A 17,318-nucleotide genomic window follows, 5' to 3' on the forward strand; every position below is an offset into this window, starting at 1 on the left:
CCTCATTGGATACTCTTTGTACTTAATCCAAAACATTTTTCTTAACCTTTGTGCAATAATTTGTTGCTAAAAATATAGGTTACCATCCCTGTATTTGTAGGTGTTACATCATGGGTTGGGGAACGGTGAATTAGTAGTGTAGTACTGGAAGCTGTATGTCTCACGTGCTCTTTTGTGTTTTTTTTTTTTTTCTTAAATTTCTTTAAAACCAGATTTGTGACTTTGGACTGGCTCGTGTTGCAGATCCAGATCATGATCACACAGGATTCTTGACAGAATATGTGGCCACACGTTGGTACAGGGCTCCTGAAATCATGCTGAATTCTAAGGTAAGAACCATAGTGCACTGCTGTGGTGCTTCTGTTGCTCGTTATCCACTTGTGAGTACCAGTTTTTCTTTCCCCTCGCCTTCTGTGTTTTTAGGATCAGAACGCACGCATAGTCTTGAGGAATTGTGGTAATGGATTTGCAGTACAGCTTCTTGCTTGCAGTAAATTTGTGATTCCAGATGCAATTATTGGATAGCACAACTGAGTAATCATGTACATGAGCTCCCATGTGTCCAGTTCCTTGTCAATCATGAGACTTCTTTCCATCAAATGCTTTTCCACGGAGTAGAAGTACTAGTAACAAGAGCATTTTACTACTGTCTTCATCAAGGCTTGCAAATGTTGCCTTAATGTTATCTTGACATCTTGATTTAGGTGTAGAATGTATAATGAGGGTGAATCTGATTCTGAAGGCATGTGATTTTTGTTGTATGTCGATCTTAATTGCATTCCCATAGTCTTAATAAAATGATCCCTTTGGTTTTTGTATACTTGGAATAATTCTTATGTTCTTCTGTGGCTGTTTTAACGGGTATCCAATCCCTGTACGGTGTGAGTAATGGATAGCCTTCATAACCTTTGCATTAGTTCCTACAGCCGTATGCTTGTTCACAAAAATGTGACATCTGTGTCTGTATTTTGTAGTCCTCAGAGACTTTGTTGTTTCTGTAGGGTTACTGCTTCATTGGTTGTTGGGTTTGATTTGTCGTGGCAATAGTGTGTCTAATGTGCTTCTAGAAAATATTCATCTGACCACCGAGGGGGTCTGGGGGTTTTTTCTTGCCCCGCCCCACGGTTCTTGTATTTTAAACTTGCATTGAGGCCATAAACACAGGGCAACGTAACCTTATTTCTAGATATCAACGTACATTTGTCAGCAGCTTTTACAAGAAAATATTTTGTTTCTGAAAAGGTGGTCAACTTACAATTTTCCTGGCCTGTAGCCCGATTCCTTTTAGAATCGCAGTGCCTTGCAAACAAATGGTGAAGTGACGGGGTCCTGAGAAGCGGGTGCTGAGCTGGCTGGGGGATTCAGCACAGTTACTGGCTTTTGTTGGCAGCTCCCAGCTAATGGGAGTAGGGGACAGCAGGCTGAGGGAGAATGGGGCCAGGGCTTCTGGAGGTGAACTTGCCCCTGTGTCCCTCAGGCAGCAGTGTAACTGGTGTGCTTCTGAATAAAAGCCTCTTATGGATAGCACAGGTTTCCATACACGTGAAAATATGGGCATCAGTTTTGTTCTTCTTGTATTGCATTTACTGTTGTTGGCCTTCTCACATCATCTTTACTCCTTACTTACCTGTTGTGGTTTACAAACCAGCTAACCACCAGCCTGTCTGGCCCTTTCGCCCCTTTCGTACTGAGGGCTTCTTACTTGTGGGGGATTTAGATCCTGTTAGGAAAAAGGACGGGTTTTTTCACATGTGTTTAGTATGATGTTGGGAACTGCAGAACTAAGAAGAATAGCTTATTTCCAAATTTTGTTAGTGTAAATTTGCTGTAAAATTAGGGACTCTCAAAATTTGCAGTTGGTAATACCTTTAGCTAAACTTAGAGATTCCCTTTGGAAAACCATATCTTGCATACTTCAGTTCTTGCTACCCTTTCAAAGTAGTGTTTTGATATACAATTCTTAATTATTTCATTCTGTACAGAAAAATCAAACAGCATGAACAAGCATGACTCATCTAAAGAAAAAGATTTATTTGCGTGCACTTTCAAAATTTACTAAAGTAACATGTTGCTGCAATTATGCAAAAATTTCTTTGACAAAAATATGGTTTTGCTTTACTTGCAGGGTTACACCAAGTCTATTGACATCTGGTCAGTAGGCTGTATTCTGGCAGAGATGCTCTCCAACAGACCTATCTTTCCAGGAAAACACTACCTTGACCAACTTAACCATATCCTTGGTAAGCTTTTTGTAAAAGTAGCATTTCCACATCCCTCTGTCTCTCCATCTTTTCTACCAGCTAAACTGGTCTTGGTCACTCCTTTCTTTCTGTTGTTGGTCAGTGTATGGACCTGTAGGTCTATCATCTGTTCCCCATAGTTATTTCTGCAGTGATTCCTACAAAAAATCATTGATTTGGGGGGCTACTTACCCGTTGATTTACTACATCAGCAGGGATGTTTTTAAAATAAAAAAAAATTTAAAAAGCTCAAATATACTATTAAGTCCAAGTCAATTGTTTTTAAAATGTCTATAGATATGCCACTTACTTGTATCTTTTAAGCAGATTACTGATCATTAGAAAATTCAAATGCATTTGTTTATTTACAAGAAAAAAACAACCTTTTTAGTAAAGGTTTCTAAAAAAATTCGAAGGTATTATGTACTCTTAAAACATTTAGTCTGAAATCTTCTTCCCAGCAGTTTTAATATTGAGTTTTAGCAAATGAGGTATAACCATTTTAAATGTGCTTTTTATAGGATGCAGTACTGTTTGTATTTATTTTTTTAGGTATACTTGGATCCCCTTCCCAAGAAGATTTGAATTGTATAATCAATTTAAAGGCCAGAAACTACTTGCTTTCCCTACCACACAAAAATAAGGTACCATGGAACAGGCTGTTTCCGAATGCTGATCCCAAAGGTATTTCATGCTCTATTACATTGTACCACATCTTCAGAAATGGAAATAAGCAGCAAAAGTAATGGCAGGATGGGATTTTTAAAACCACCCTAAGCATTTATCTATGTTGGAAATGCAACATGCAGCTCCCTTAAAATGGCCTTATACTCATAAACCAGCATGAAACACTCATAGTAGCTTATCTTTTTAAAGCAATTTTTAGTAACTAAGATTACGTGTTGTGGTGTTTGATCTTTTAACTTACATGTAAAATGTAAATCCTAACTCGTGTTATCGTCTTCGAAAGCATGGTACGTTACTCAAGTACTGAACATCGGCATTGGATTTCGACATTGAACTTTGTTTCTAAAATCAGCTAGCAGATGGCTGTATACCGCTGAACTCAGAGTAGATTGTGCAGCCTGTGTGTCAGCTCCAGAGCAAACAGCAGAATGTCAATCAAAGCACGGGTCCTCCAGCAGTATGAAAGGTTAAAATGTAAAGGGTTAAAAAATTCAGTTATGATAAGTGGAGCAGAAGTTATAAAGGCAAGGAATGTAATAATTTTGCCTTTCTTAACAAGGATTTAGTGAAGGGTAAATATGATTTTGTTTTGCTACATAGCTTTTAACTTGCCTTTTAAATTCTACTTCATGCAGTTTAAGGGTGGTTGTATTCATAGTACAGTGCTCTTTCACCTGCTCTGACACAATTCATAAGTCGCTTTTTTAAAATACTGATGTGATAATTTACTCGTAGTGAACATGGTCAGATACGGAACTACCATGTAAAAGCTAATTTCTGCAGATGGAGCTGGGTAGAGCTGATTATCCTTATCATTCAGAGAAACAGCAGTGATTTATTCTGCTTTTATTATAGTGCTTGTCAATGTGAGAATTTTTACCGTGGGCTTCTGACAGCTCTCATTGTAGCAGCGCTGCTCTGCTCAGCTGCTGGGGGAACAGGCCGCTTGCACAACTTCTGCAGCACCTTTTCTTCTCAGTCTTCAGAGTAGCTTTGACAGAGCAGTTTTTCAAAAAGCTGTTTGTCAATCATTTCAGTAAAAAGCGTTGTGCATGACATGCTTTAGCATGGAGTGAGCATGTGAGTTTCCAGTGTTGAGAAAGCCACATAAAAATATTTAATGTAATTGCTGTGCAAGTTTGCAGCTTTTTCAAGCTGCCATTGAATGCAGTGGTAAAGTCCTGTCTCTTCTGCGATGGTTGGTGTGCATCTTGTCCTGATGCAACGCTGCAACTGTTTTGCTGCAGTAAGACTCATAGAAAGAAGCCTCTATTTAAGTTCTGTGTCATAAATGTTGTGGTAATGAGAAGAAATGGAATGAAATTTGGGATGCTGCAGGTATCTGGGCCTCTTGCTACTATAATCATTCTGGTTTCCTGGAGAAGGAAAACGTGGTCTAATCAAAGTAGCTGAACAACTGCAGTAACTCTGACTTGTAACATCTGTCCAGAATTTCATCAGACCTCACTGTCTTACTAGATCTTCAAGTTCTCTATGGATTCTTTATGAGTTGTCTTCAACAGATTTTACCTGAATCTCATGAATATGCAATATTCGCATTTAGCAGGAGAGTATCTTCTGAGCTGCTAGTCATGCTAGAATACTTCACCATGGTGATCTAGAACTCCTAATGACTTCTCGATGACATTTGCATCATTAAACAGCCAAGTTTTCTTTTCAGAATGAGAACATATTCTTGATTACTTACTCATTTCAGAAAAGCACTATCGCGGTTTGGATATTTGGCACAAAAATCCAAAGCATCTATTTGCGTGAAGAAAAAAGCCTTATCTATTAAATTTCTGCTGTAGTTAAAAGCACATTGTACCATAGGGTTCTACGCATTTCTTGCCTTGACATTCATTCTGATGCTGAGGAGCCTTTGGAAGGGTCTACCTCCATTAGAGCTGACCGTGCCAAAGGGACCCGTAGCCATGAATGCCCATGAGGCGGGCAGGCGAAGCTGCTGTGCCCAAGGCCTAGGAAGCAATCTGCTGCTGCTGCTATGGCTGGGGATTCCAGCTGGAAATTGAAGTTAGCCCCAAACTTAGGGTACCATGTATTTTCTGTGGAGCGTCAGTGTTTGTAACACTTTTGTACTTTGGAGTGCGTATTAAACTCTTGCTCACTTATATTTTTTTTCCTCTTAGCACTCGATTTGTTGGATAAAATGTTGACCTTTAATCCTCATAAGCGGATTGAAGTGGAGCAAGCTTTAGCCCATCCGTATCTGGAGCAGTATTACGATCCGAGTGATGAGGTAAAGACATTGTTAAAATGGAAATGTTGATTAAATGATGCAACACGTTATTTTCTTCACTAGTTTAAGGGCAGTGTTTCTACTGCTCTAATGGAGTTAGAAGAATGAATTGCATCAATTTACCAAAATTTTGTATATCTTGTTGAGGCACAACACAATAAATAAGATGCTAAGGTGTAGTCTTCTGAAAATGGAACTTCTTAGCCTGCTATGGTCTTGTTTCCCAGCGTCTGATAATGAGGAGAATAACTGAGTTTGCCATCAGATGCTGCATTTACAACCCCCCAGTCTGAACTCACTGTAGTTTAGTAGACAATTCTGATGAGATTTAAGGTTACTTTTGGTGAAGAAGTAGGGGAGGAGGAATTAAGCTAGTTATTCTTAAGGGACAGATGTGTTTATTACAAGAAATACAAATGTTTTGGATAATTTTTCTTCAGGTAGATACTAAGTTACAAGCCTCAAACATATTTTAACTTGTGGTTTATATTTGAGTAGCTACTTAGAATGGTTTGATATTAAGTTTGGTAAACTAATATATAAAGCACGCAAAGGCCTACTAGAATGAGTTCTTCCTTGAAGACTGCACAGTATTAGTCATTTTTGTGAAGCGTGTTTTCAGGGTTTTTTTCCCCGTACAGGGACTACATGAAATTCAATACAACAGTAATATTAAAAAAAGTAATAATGTTTTTTTATATTATTAAGCCTGTAGCTGAAGCACCCTTCAAGTTTGATATGGAGTTGGATGACTTGCCGAAGGAAAAGCTGAAAGAACTGATTTTTGAGGAAACTGCTAGATTCCAGCCAGGATATCGATCTTAAATTGTGCATAGGTAAAGTCACAGCAATATGGAACCACTTGGGCAGGGGGAAGAATTTTGGAACTTCGTTACCACTAGTGAAATGTAGAACTTTCCTTTTCTAGCGATAGGATAACTAGCTGTTAAAGGACAGCCTTATGCTTGTTCACGTGACCTCACTCCTACGCTGTTATTGAAGAAACAGTTTGTTTTGTCTACAACATTGAGGTGTCTCCAGGGAATCCAGGCAACTACCTGAGATGTTTACCTAGTTTTTAGGTTGTGTTTAAGGAATAAGAATTACATTTAAATAGTGCTTCTCAGAATAAAAGCCACAGTAACACTTTGAAATGCAAATTTTATTCAAACCCCCCCCCAAACATTTTAAGGGGACAGTGTTCTTCATATGTTGCAGGCTATTTTGTCATATGGCTTCAAGTGCTTTTAAAAAATTCTTCCTCTGTACATTTTGTCCTCTGTACGTTACATTTAATGTAACGTACAGAGGACAAATCCCTTAAATTATTTTAAAGGGGGGAAAAAAAAACAACCATGAAACTTCAGTATGTTTTAGCTTCAGTCTTAAGTACCTGTGAAATAATGTGAGTAAATAAGAATAGGTATCAAAATACTCAATAAATCAGTTATGATTAATCTTCCTAATCCTTTGAAGATTTTACATTTTAATTAAAAATGTAATGTACTGATATTCACTGTCTGACTTTTTTCTTTTTTTAAATCAATAAACTTAACTGGATATGCATGAGGCTTGGCATGAGTCTACCATGAGGCTTGCAAGTCTCAGTAGTTTCATACAAAATTGGTCCAATACTGAATTGAATAAGTTTTTGTAATACTTAGAATCATAGAATCACAGAACAGTTTGGGTGGGACGGGACCTTAAAGCCCACCCAGTGCCACCCCCTGCCCTGGGCAGGGACACCTCCCACCAGCCCAGGTTGCTCCAAGCCCCGGCCAACCTGGCCTTGAACCCCTCCAGGGATGGGGCAGCCACAGCTTCTCAGGGCACCCTGGGCCAGGGGCTCACCGCCCTCACAGCCAAGAATTTCTCCCTGATATCCAGTCTTATGAAATTTCTGTGATACTAATAGTTTAAAGTATCAAAGTTTTGTGACTGGAAACTAAAGACAACAGCCTAATCTAGATTGCTTGTTCTGCGATCTTAAAAGTAGTTTCTGTGCTATTGTCCGTCAACAGCAGCCTTCTACATTTTTTTCTTGGCCGTTCCAGCAGAAAGGTTAAGTTTTGAGACAGTGAACTTCCTCACTGCAAGAAATCCGTGAAAGAAAGAAAGAAAAAGAAAAGTAGAGGAAACTTCTGAAAATACAGTTTTTATTTCAGTAGGGTAACCTCTGTTGCCACTGGCTTGAATATTGAAATGTATAGAAGTCCACAAATGCAGTCATTTTCATCTTTAGAAAGACTGTATTTTGTTTATTTAAGATTACTAGCTAACGTTTGAAACTATTTTAATAATGAAAAGTTAGGTAAATCTGAGGTTCACACATCTGGCTCTTATTAGTTGGGCATTGCCAGTAGAATGAGATGTGGGACACAGTAACGCGTGTGGTGCTTATTTCCCGTCCGTGTTTTCTAAAGCTGATTCTGTACAAGAGGCACTAGCGGTACAAGTGCGCGTTATGGAAGAAAATTACAGAAATTTTTAGGTGTAAGATGAAACCCGTTACCAATAGGCTGTAGCATCAAGGAAGGGAGAGCAAGTAGCTAACATTGTGGTAAATCATAGTTTATCATCTCTCCTGCTTGCCTCTTTGCCCAGACCATACTTACAAAAGTTGTATTAGGGATTAAGGGATAAAAGGATTAGGGATAAAGATATCAGTGAGCCGGTGCTAACGGAAGTTTCTGGTTTGCTAAAATTGTTACCTTTAAATGCTACTCCGAAGAATTGATCTGGCTGACATGACACTGAAATTTAAATATCGTACTCAGCTTGGTAATGATATGCTGGCTATTTGTCCTAGTCATTTGTGGTTAGAATCATTAGCTATTCCACATCACAGCAGTTTAAACAGAAGTAGTAAATATCGGTACTGCTGCCCGTGGTAAACATAGTGTACGTAAAGCATAGAAACAGGAAAGTATGCGTGTTTTAAAGGGCAATGTTAAAACTTTCTTCACTGAAATATGTCTCTGCTCTTTTTTGTAGGACAAGGACTTAAAGGACTGGGCGTGCTCAAACGTTGCTGTTCCTCTTCCCAGTTCTTTATTGTTGGTCATGTCTTGTGGCCTCTCTCAGCTTATCCACTAACTCCTTTGAGCCATTCAGGAGGGCAGTTCCTGGTAGTTTTGGCTTTTCATGCTTTCAATGAATCTTTTAAGCCTGAAGAATTGTAATTGACACTCCTATGCGTAATGCCCATTGTTGACCTGTTGCAGTACTGTACTGTAAGTGCACCTACTGCTGGCCGTATTTTAACTGCTTGCTTTCTGGTTTGAAAGATGCAGTGGTTCCTTTCACTCCTGGCTCAGTATCCAAGAAGATAACTCATTAACCTGTAAGAAGTTTACACCATGAACTATGTTCTTCTGACTTTACTGAAGTCGCTGGCATTTTTTTTAGAAAAGCTACTATTCAGGGCACTTTAAGTCAGTGACATCCCAGATTTTTTTTGCACTTCCTTTTTAAATAGAAATGGTTAGCATCCAGCGGAGTTTATACCGTTTGCTATGGATCACAGCATAAGTCCTGTTCATGTTAATCTCGCTTATGCACTTGTTTGGGTGTCCTGTGCTGTACACACAGGTATTCTATACAGCGTAAGAGCCACATGGGAACCCAACTTAATTGAATTCATCTAAGAACCATTTTTTCCACATATTGACAAAATTTGTACTTTCTTCTCCCTGCCTTTTCTAAAAGAGATCACTTAAAGTTTAACCATGTTGGAGGCATAGTACTTCCAAAGTTCATAGCGCGTAGTAGCGTTCATAAGGCTTGTGCAAAGAGCATGAGTGGCAGCTCGCCAACTTCTATTTACTCACCGTGCGGTGGAAGATTAACAAAGAACATAATGGTGGCGTGATGACCTAATGGTGAATGCTTTTCTCTGTGGAAGGCATCCATATGTGGTGGCAAGCGAGAAACCAAAATATGATGTTAATAAACTCAGTCTACACACTGCATACCAATGAAACGCTTCAAATGAGGATCGATAGTTTTCACATTTGACTCTAATCACTGATGTTCAGAATTCTTGCAGAGAGGAACACTGCATCTTTAAATGAGAAAGTTTGATTTTACTTTTGCTCCTACAGCATGTCAGCATCTCAAGTTCATTTCTTGCAACCTACACTATGGTGATTTGTAATCAAGCCTCCATGAGCTCGTGACATGAAGTACTGTTCTGTTGTCAAGTACTATCAAACTTTTCTGATAATGCTGAGTTAGGACAACCAAACAAAGCTAGCACTAAATAATGTTTAAAATTGTATACCTTTTAATGATCTTTTCAAGTATTTGTTACTGAAATTGTATAATGTGGAGTTTACTAGGTGTTATGTTCCAGTGCAGTGCCTCCTTTTCTTTCCCCACTGCTCTCTGTGGTGAGAAATTTGCCTTGTTTAAAATAATTACTGTGCCCTCGCATGACTGTTAAAGCTTTCTGTGCAAAGATGATTGTCTAAGTGCCACATGCCTATGATTGAGAAAAAAAATAATCTATTGTTACCTCTGAGTTGTGTTCAACTGAAATGCTATTCAACAAATAACTTAGGAAAAATAGTTCTATTTTTAGCTTTTCATATCTCTGCTGTCTTTTTCTCATTTTATTTTGGCAGCAGTGAAGAATGGATTGTATAAAGACTGCTTGCTAATATGAACAAAATGCACTTGTAATTCCTGGAAATAAATTTAAATCTTATATCTTCACATTAACATTAAGAATTAGTTTTTGGTTTCCTCTTGGGTAATGTGTTTGAATGGAAATCAGGTTCAGTTGCTCCTGTAGTCTAGAAGGATGCTGCTGGTTATAACTCCAGGCTTCCTCTTACCAGTTAGTCTGCTCTTCAAAGAAATCTGGAAAGCCATTAACTCTCAGACTTCTATAGATAAGGGTGCTTACAAGATTCCATTTCAGAATTTTCTTTTTCCTATAGTTTAAGTGTTAGTCTGCCAAAACTAATTTTTAACAAGCAAGGGTTCACCATGAAAGGGCATTTTCTATTAGGAAGTTCCTGTGGTACATAAACCTCTGTTGCGGGGAACATCTTAGGAGCATTGTCAGGACACTGCACAGGTGATCATCGAATCGGGGTATGGAACCTATGCTGAAAACATTTCTATAGACATATGCACTTGACTGTTGATACTAGTGTAGAAATTTCTCTTGACATTTCTACACATCCTTACCAAAATGCTTTTCTCACTCAGTTTTGAGAAGTTGAAATATTTCTAGAATCTCTGCTACTTGTACGATCATCATTACTACAGGAACCATTTTTGGCATGGTTGGGAAGATGACTGTTACTGAAATTAGTTTGTAACACCTCAGTTTTAATTTATTAAGGAAGAAGTTTGGCAGCTGACTTCACCCTTCTCTTTCCCAATTATTTTTTTAATACTTTCTTTCATTTTGGGTTTTTGGGGAGGTGTAGACTTACCCTTGCATTCTGCCTCCGAGCGAGAAGCCGAGGGTTTGCTTTACCTGACATCTGGTGCTTTCGGGCTTTCTTCCTTAGCTCCTCTCGCTGAATCCGATGGGCGTCTGCCAGTATCAGTAACCACATTCATCACTCTTACTGAATTCAGTAACCATCGTTGGGTTGAATCTGTTGATGTGTCAAATGCAGAAGCATGATTTTTTTTTTGTTTGTCAGATTTTGAAAATAGTTTAAAAGAAGGTGCCTATAACAACACTGTGTTAGGTCAGTTATTTCATCATTTTACGTTGATCTTTTTCTTTTCTTTATGTAGTTTTTGTATTTTAGAGCGGAGAACAGCAACTCTTGATCGAAGTAACGTGCATATTTCATGGTAAAGATGTTTTGGGAATAAGGAATGTAAACAGTTCACTGTCAAAAACATTCCAACCTTACAGCTGAAGAAAAATATGCAAACGTAGAATTCTCACGGATGCTTTGGCAAATAAGCGTCTTGCTCTGCTGCCCTGACTGTTGCCAGGCTCCTCCTCCCAGTGGCGCCCGGTCCATGGAACCCTGGCACTCGCCGGGTGGGCTGAGGGTGCGGGCGCTGGGCGCTGCCGGCGGCGATGGCACCACTCGGCAGTGGCCAGACAGAGCCCGAGGAGTCGAGCGGGGTTTTCCCTACAGAATGAGGAAAAGAAAAACCTGATGTTGCTGCCCACTGTAATATCTACGATATATTTATACCATGTCGAAGTTGTTTGCTGAGCAACTGTACTATAGATTTAAACTTTATTAATATATATTTGCTTCTGTTAGTGTAGTTTATATAGTCCTTGGTTATTGATAAATTTATTGTGTTGTTACAGCACCGTGATATGGTATAAATATAGGTCTATATGTACCCACCATATACTCATGAATTTGGTCCCTTGCATAGTACTTTTATATTTGTACAGCGATGTCTTCAAGCAATCCCAGATTTTAGGGGAAATATTTTTGTAAACGCAGTGGTTTAAACAAAAAAGTCCAAACAATCCTTTTACTAAGTTTTAAATACATTTGTGGTTCAAAATGGTTTAGTTAACGATTGAAGTCAAGACACTAAATTAGTGAAAAGTGCACATTAGTAAAGTGAAGTTACGGTGGTTTTTGTAGCACGTGCTGTGATCAGACGAAGTGAAACGGAGGAGACGTAACGGTTGGACTACCTTTGTAAATCTAGAACAAATTTCTAAAGGTTGCAGCTGGTTTACTTACTATTGTTGCCTTTTCTTGTGTTGTATCGGTGTAGAGCACTCTTAAACTACTCAAACTGCTTTGTCTTTGCTTTGTACTGTTGGTGCCTTCTTAGTCATGTATCCCACAAGTCCCGCATAGCTAATTTAGTTAATGGTAAGTTTAAAATAAAAAAAGCAAAGGAAGATTTTATAAAAAAAAAAAATAAATCATTTTCTGTATGTTCTTATTCATTGTAACAATTAAACGTTTATATTGTGACAGATTTGTGATTTGGTTAATCTGTATAGATCAATTGTAAGTAGCAAAGGTTTATATTTCGTCTTATTCTTTTGATGTTGTAAAAGTATGTGATTTTCTTTTTTAAATCAGGTAACTTAATGTTCTGTTTTGTTTTTGGCATCTGAATCTTGTAAAAACAAATGCAAAGAAAATCATTAAATTGTGTCCCTGTGTTACCAAATCAGCATAGTGCTGTGCATGTATAGAATGCCTGGAATTCTGCTTTAGAATGAACTGCTGTTTGCTAAACCCTAAACGCAGGGACGTGCATCGCATCGGCTTCTCTGAACACCACTGTCACCCGAACGCTCGACAGTGAGCAGCTGATGCTCAACATCTGTACGCACACAAGTGTGCTCGTTCCGCTCTAGGATTATACCAGCTTGAAATTAAATGAGGGAAACCACGCAAAGAAACACAGGTGAAGTTTCCTTATAGACGGGCGGCAATGTTTTATCTTTGGTGCAAGAAAGTTATGAAACCATCAGTGTTTTGAACTGTTGAGCACAGAGTAATGCAAATAGATTCCAGTGCAGCTGATGATTCACAGGCTTTTGACACTCGTCGTATTGATATTCATATAGCTATCGCCCTGCTCCCAGGGAACTGTGAAAATAATTACTTGAGCAATCCTTAGAGACCAAATGTTTTCATTTTACTACAGAAAGGTTCTTCTCGGGCCAAGGGTTTGAAATGTAGGATTTCTGGGAGCAACGCAAGTAACCTTACATCACTGGAACGGGCTTGTCATGATTTTTTTGCTTGTTTGGGTTTTAGCCTAAAATCAGACTGTGCCAAAGAACTGAGCTCTTAAAAGGTGTAGTTGGATAATGGATAACGGCTGCCAGAAACTTCTCTAATTAATACGAAAACATAGAAAATGTGACCTGAGAGTAAAGAGAGCTTAGCTGTAACTGACAGGTCTGTAACGAGACTGAGAGTTGGCAGATGATGTAATTTTTCCCCAGAATATTATGGAATGTCAGTTTTTCCATGGATTGGTTTATGCGTGTTCTTTTGTTGACTGTAGCTGCCTCTCGCTTCCTTTGTTCCCTCCAGCAGCGCGTACCTCGGCCAGGAGCTGCACAGTGCGACGGCTCCGCGGAGGCTTTGACAGCCGCCGATCGACTTAACGCTCTTGTAATCTGTGTTTAAGGTGCGCTAGTTTGAAATATCTTGCCCGTTTCCTGTATTTCACCAGAATTGGACCCAGTCCTCTCCATCTGTAAGCCTTGAGTATAACGGGCGCTCTTGACCTGTTGGCTCAGAGGCTGCGGCCGTGGGCCTTGCTCTGGGCGTGTTGGGAGGGAGCCCCTGAGCTGAGCTGCTGGCGCCGGGGATGGTGCGCCCAAATACTGGTGGAGGCGGCTGAGGAACGGCCCTTGAGCGCGAGCCGCGTTACGGGGAGAGACATCAGTGTAGGTTTGATGGCATCGAGCTTTGTAGAGCTCTGACCCGGGACTTTCTCTGCAGACCAAAGATGTCGGCTTCTGTGTTGTGTACGTTTCATTTTCAGTTGTTCTATGAAATTGCACGTATGGAACACTTGATGGGCCTAAAAAATAAGAAAAACATTTGAGGCATATAGAGGACAGAAACATCGTCACATCAACGCGCGCCGTGTCTGTTGATGTGTGTCTTGCTCTGATGTGTCTTCCCCACCTGTGGAACTCCTCAGCCAGCTCCAGGAGAGCCCTAGAGCTTGAGCTCCGGTTCCAAAGGTGCCGTTGGTGAGTGCGAAACAACATCCTGGTGCTCTGCCGGGTGCCAGAGGCTTCACCCCCCATCATTTGCGCAGTGTGCGTGTGAAGGCCACTCTTGGAATGGCCCTGTAACCCCTCTAAATTACTCACTGACCACTTTCCTTCAGGTGTTTCCAGAACTCTGCCTGTTTTTTCAGTATATCTTGCTATTGATGATTTACTTTTCTCTTAGTCTTCCTGTTTAAAGTGAGTCTAAAGTCCCAGTTGTTCCAAAAATCTTTCGTCTATAGGATTCATGGGCTTTCTGATGATAACCAACAGATTATTGATGCCATTAGTCAGGCTGGTGTAAACCCAGCGAAGAGGGAGGCGAGAAGCTGGACGGTCTTGTGAGGCTCCTGCTGCTGGGAGCAGCCTGTGCCCCGGGGGCTCTGTGTTTCTGGGAAGGCGACACAAAAGCAGATGCAGGGAACAGAAAGGAGCGGCGCTTTTGGTTCACGCATGCCCAGCTCCTCCAGGTTACTTTGCTTTTTGACTCCAAATCTTGAAATACCACGTGAATACTGAAAGCTTCCTGCTGCTTCCCTTAGTTTGCCTCTCATCTTCCTCTCAACGCGCGCATACGGCGCCCGTTTTCCTGACCTTCCCTTTCCATCCAGCCAAAGAGCGTGGCAGAGAAACGGGCACTTGATAGAGACGTAGCTTATGTTTGTACTTAGAGGCTGGAAAAGGACCCCGAAAGGATTTTATTTCTGATTTCCCAGAAAAGGGCAAGAAATACCTTGACAGCATGTTGGGTTTGCAGCACTCTCTCATCTAAAATTACAGAGTTAAATATTGGTTTATCTTGCGAGTGTTTCCGTGAGTTTGGGCGGCGCTCAGGCGTATCAGCCGTGGCTGCAGCACTCCCCGTCTCTCCCATCGCTGCCTGGGCCGGGCTCCGGCCGAGTGCCCGTGCTCCAGCCACGCTCCTCTGCCGCGGGGCTGGCGCTGGCCGGCTCCTCTGCTGCGGCTGACTCCGGCTTCGCTGCTTTGTTCTGGCTCTTCTTTAGCTGGCGTAGTGGTACGTTACCTGCAGTCTCACACCTTGACTTTCGTTTGCTTTTTTAAAATTTTTTCCTTCTGTGAAGCTGCGCCTGGGTCACGGCTGAGCTGCCCGGAGCTGGGCCCTGGGGGGAGGCGCCGCGCAGGAACCCCCCGTCCCGCTTCAACGCTGGCCACGAATGCACAACCCAGAAATAACAATGGAAAACTGTAGTCTCACTAGCCATGGTGCGTGCTGCAGCGTGTCTGAAAACTGTTTCAAAATTCAGGCTTTTCTAGCAAAAAAAATTATAAAACCCGAAGCTGTAAGAGAATGCCATAGAATTTTTTTAAATTTGCTATTACTAAAGGACTTGAGATGCACCTTCTAGGGTTTTGTTGTTGTTGTTAGGTCCCACACTAAATGGCTTGTTCTGAGGATGTTTTTCTGCCTTAAAACTGCAAATGCAAAAATGCTGAATATTGAGAATTTTGGCTTGAAGGGATTACAGCACAAGAGAGCTGAACAGTTCAGGGGAAGGGCTTTTAGTCAAGCCTTTCTCCTAGTTCTCCTTTAATTTCAATGGCTAGTACTTGAGAGGAAATTTTGACTAAAAAGCCTTTCTGTATTCCCGGAGGTGTTAAACTCACAAATATTCTAACTTGTAGGTGAGACATTGTAGACTCGAGTTCAAACTTTAGACTTTTTAATGCACTCTGTGTTTTTAAAAAGCTTTTTGTCAGTTTTTGTACATGTCCATGCTTACACAGGCTTTTTGAGGAGGTGTGTCGCGGGTACGGAGGGAACACGGATGCCGCAGCCCAGCCGGCGCGCTGCGCGGTGCCGCAATGGATGCTGTTGGTGTCACGGAGCTCCGTGTCCAGCTCCGTGTTTGCTCCCACAGGCGGCAGAGGCGCCGCACGCCAGAGAGAAGCGTGGGCATTAAAGAAAAAACCAACTGTGGTCATTTCGTAAGCATTCTTTTGTAACTAGACTTAATTTATAAACTTGTTTTTGCGGGTATGTTTGGTATTTTGGGAGAACTGCATTAAGCTGTTTTTACAGCTGACGTGGTGACATTTCTCTAAGTAGAAACCGCTGTTGTTCCAGCATGGCGAAGGTCTGCATAATTCCTGTGTGCTCGACTTAATCACTGGTTTTCTTCTTGTGACAATTAATGGCATTGTACCAAAAGCAATATATCCTGTGTGTAGTTGGTAGGGGAAATAATTACTACTGTGCAGCTTTTATTTTCATTGTCTTTCCAGCGCTTGCCACTAGCATGGATCCTGTGCATTGACAGTTCTCCAGGCTATTAAAGATGTCTGGGGGGAAAAAAAGGTCTTGTACAACACTTGTGTGCTTTCTGGAAGCTGCTGCTGTACTGTGAAGCAGAAAAGGGTTGCACCTGATGCTGCATTAAGCTTATTTTCTTCCGAGTCTTGCCATGAGAATACATCTAGATCTAGCACGTTTCTCCGGAATTGCTCCTCCACGTCTTTCCTCTGGAGAAAGGCCCAGGCTCAACACCAGCATCGTTAGAGCCGAGGATTGTAAAAGCGCGGAAGGGCTTTTTTCTCTGCTTGATTGTGGGATTCTGCGAAGCTGTGCTCAGCCGCGTTAGGTCACGGCGCTGTAAAAAGACGTGTGGGATGCTGCAATGGGCTTTGCTCACCAACCACTTAACTCCAGACCAGATAAGACTGCGCGGGCGATGCGCGGGGACTCTCTGTTCTTGTGTCCTGACCCCGGGAGCGATTCTGCGCTGCTGGCTCTGCAAGCAAACCGGCCCTGGGGCTCTTCCCTTCAAAGCGGGAAGATTTGGTTTTCCTTTCTGGGTGCTCAAAAGGGCAAGATACTAACACAGTTTTCTCCCCACCACTTGCATTTGGCTGCCAGCGGGTACCGTTCATGAGACTAAAGTGTCACTGCACGAACATTTTAATGCTGTAGAAATTACAGGGCTGAAGAACTTGCTCTTCTCAATGTGTATATTCCTCCTCGCTTTCAGAGTTTGTAGAAAAATACCTACTTTTGGTTATAACTGAATAGCGTTTCTGGGTTCTCTGTGCACATTTTTCGCTGCTGCCTCCTCTTCTTAGATGTGACTTATTTTACTGCTAACGGTGTTATAAAAACTGTAGTACTACAGGTGTCATGTGGTAACTTGTAAATAAAATTACTGTAAACACGTGGTCAGGTTACTTGTGGTGCTGCTCTCTAAATGTGTGCCGTTACCTTAGCTGTAAATCGCCGCCGCGCTTCCCTGAGGGACCCGTACGCTGCACTTGGTGATTCCAGAGCTGGCGTCTGTGCCTTCGACAAGAAACCTCGAGGTGACCATTCTCCACCACAGTCTGCTCCTAGGAACAAGTTCCAGGCAACTGCAGCATTGACAGCAATTATTTCTAGGCAGTAACGTTGCAGCATAATTTGCTAGATGACAGCAAATCA

At 41.2% G+C, this 17,318-nt stretch overlaps 1 protein-coding gene across 1 annotated transcript in view; it reads left to right on the top strand.

Annotated features, from left to right (window-relative positions):
- Nucleotides 1-17,068, top strand: part of MAPK1 (mitogen-activated protein kinase 1) — a 42,530-nt gene extending 25,462 nt beyond the window's left edge. The window contains exons 4-9 of the mRNA XM_063350564.1: nucleotides 213-329; nucleotides 2,126-2,240; nucleotides 2,793-2,924; nucleotides 5,078-5,187; nucleotides 5,896-6,023; nucleotides 8,182-17,068. Of these exons, the coding sequence (XP_063206634.1) occupies nucleotides 213-329; nucleotides 2,126-2,240; nucleotides 2,793-2,924; nucleotides 5,078-5,187; nucleotides 5,896-6,012 (591 nt within the window). The 3' untranslated portion in view covers nucleotides 6,013-6,023; nucleotides 8,182-17,068. The remainder of the gene's footprint in view (nucleotides 1-212; nucleotides 330-2,125; nucleotides 2,241-2,792; nucleotides 2,925-5,077; nucleotides 5,188-5,895; nucleotides 6,024-8,181) is intronic.
- The last annotated feature ends 250 nt before the right edge of the window (nucleotides 17,069-17,318 follow it).

This window comes from Chroicocephalus ridibundus, chromosome 13, assembly GCF_963924245.1.
Source record: "Chroicocephalus ridibundus chromosome 13, bChrRid1.1, whole genome shotgun sequence".
In the NCBI taxonomy this organism is placed as follows: Eukaryota; Metazoa; Chordata; class Aves; order Charadriiformes; family Laridae; genus Chroicocephalus; species Chroicocephalus ridibundus.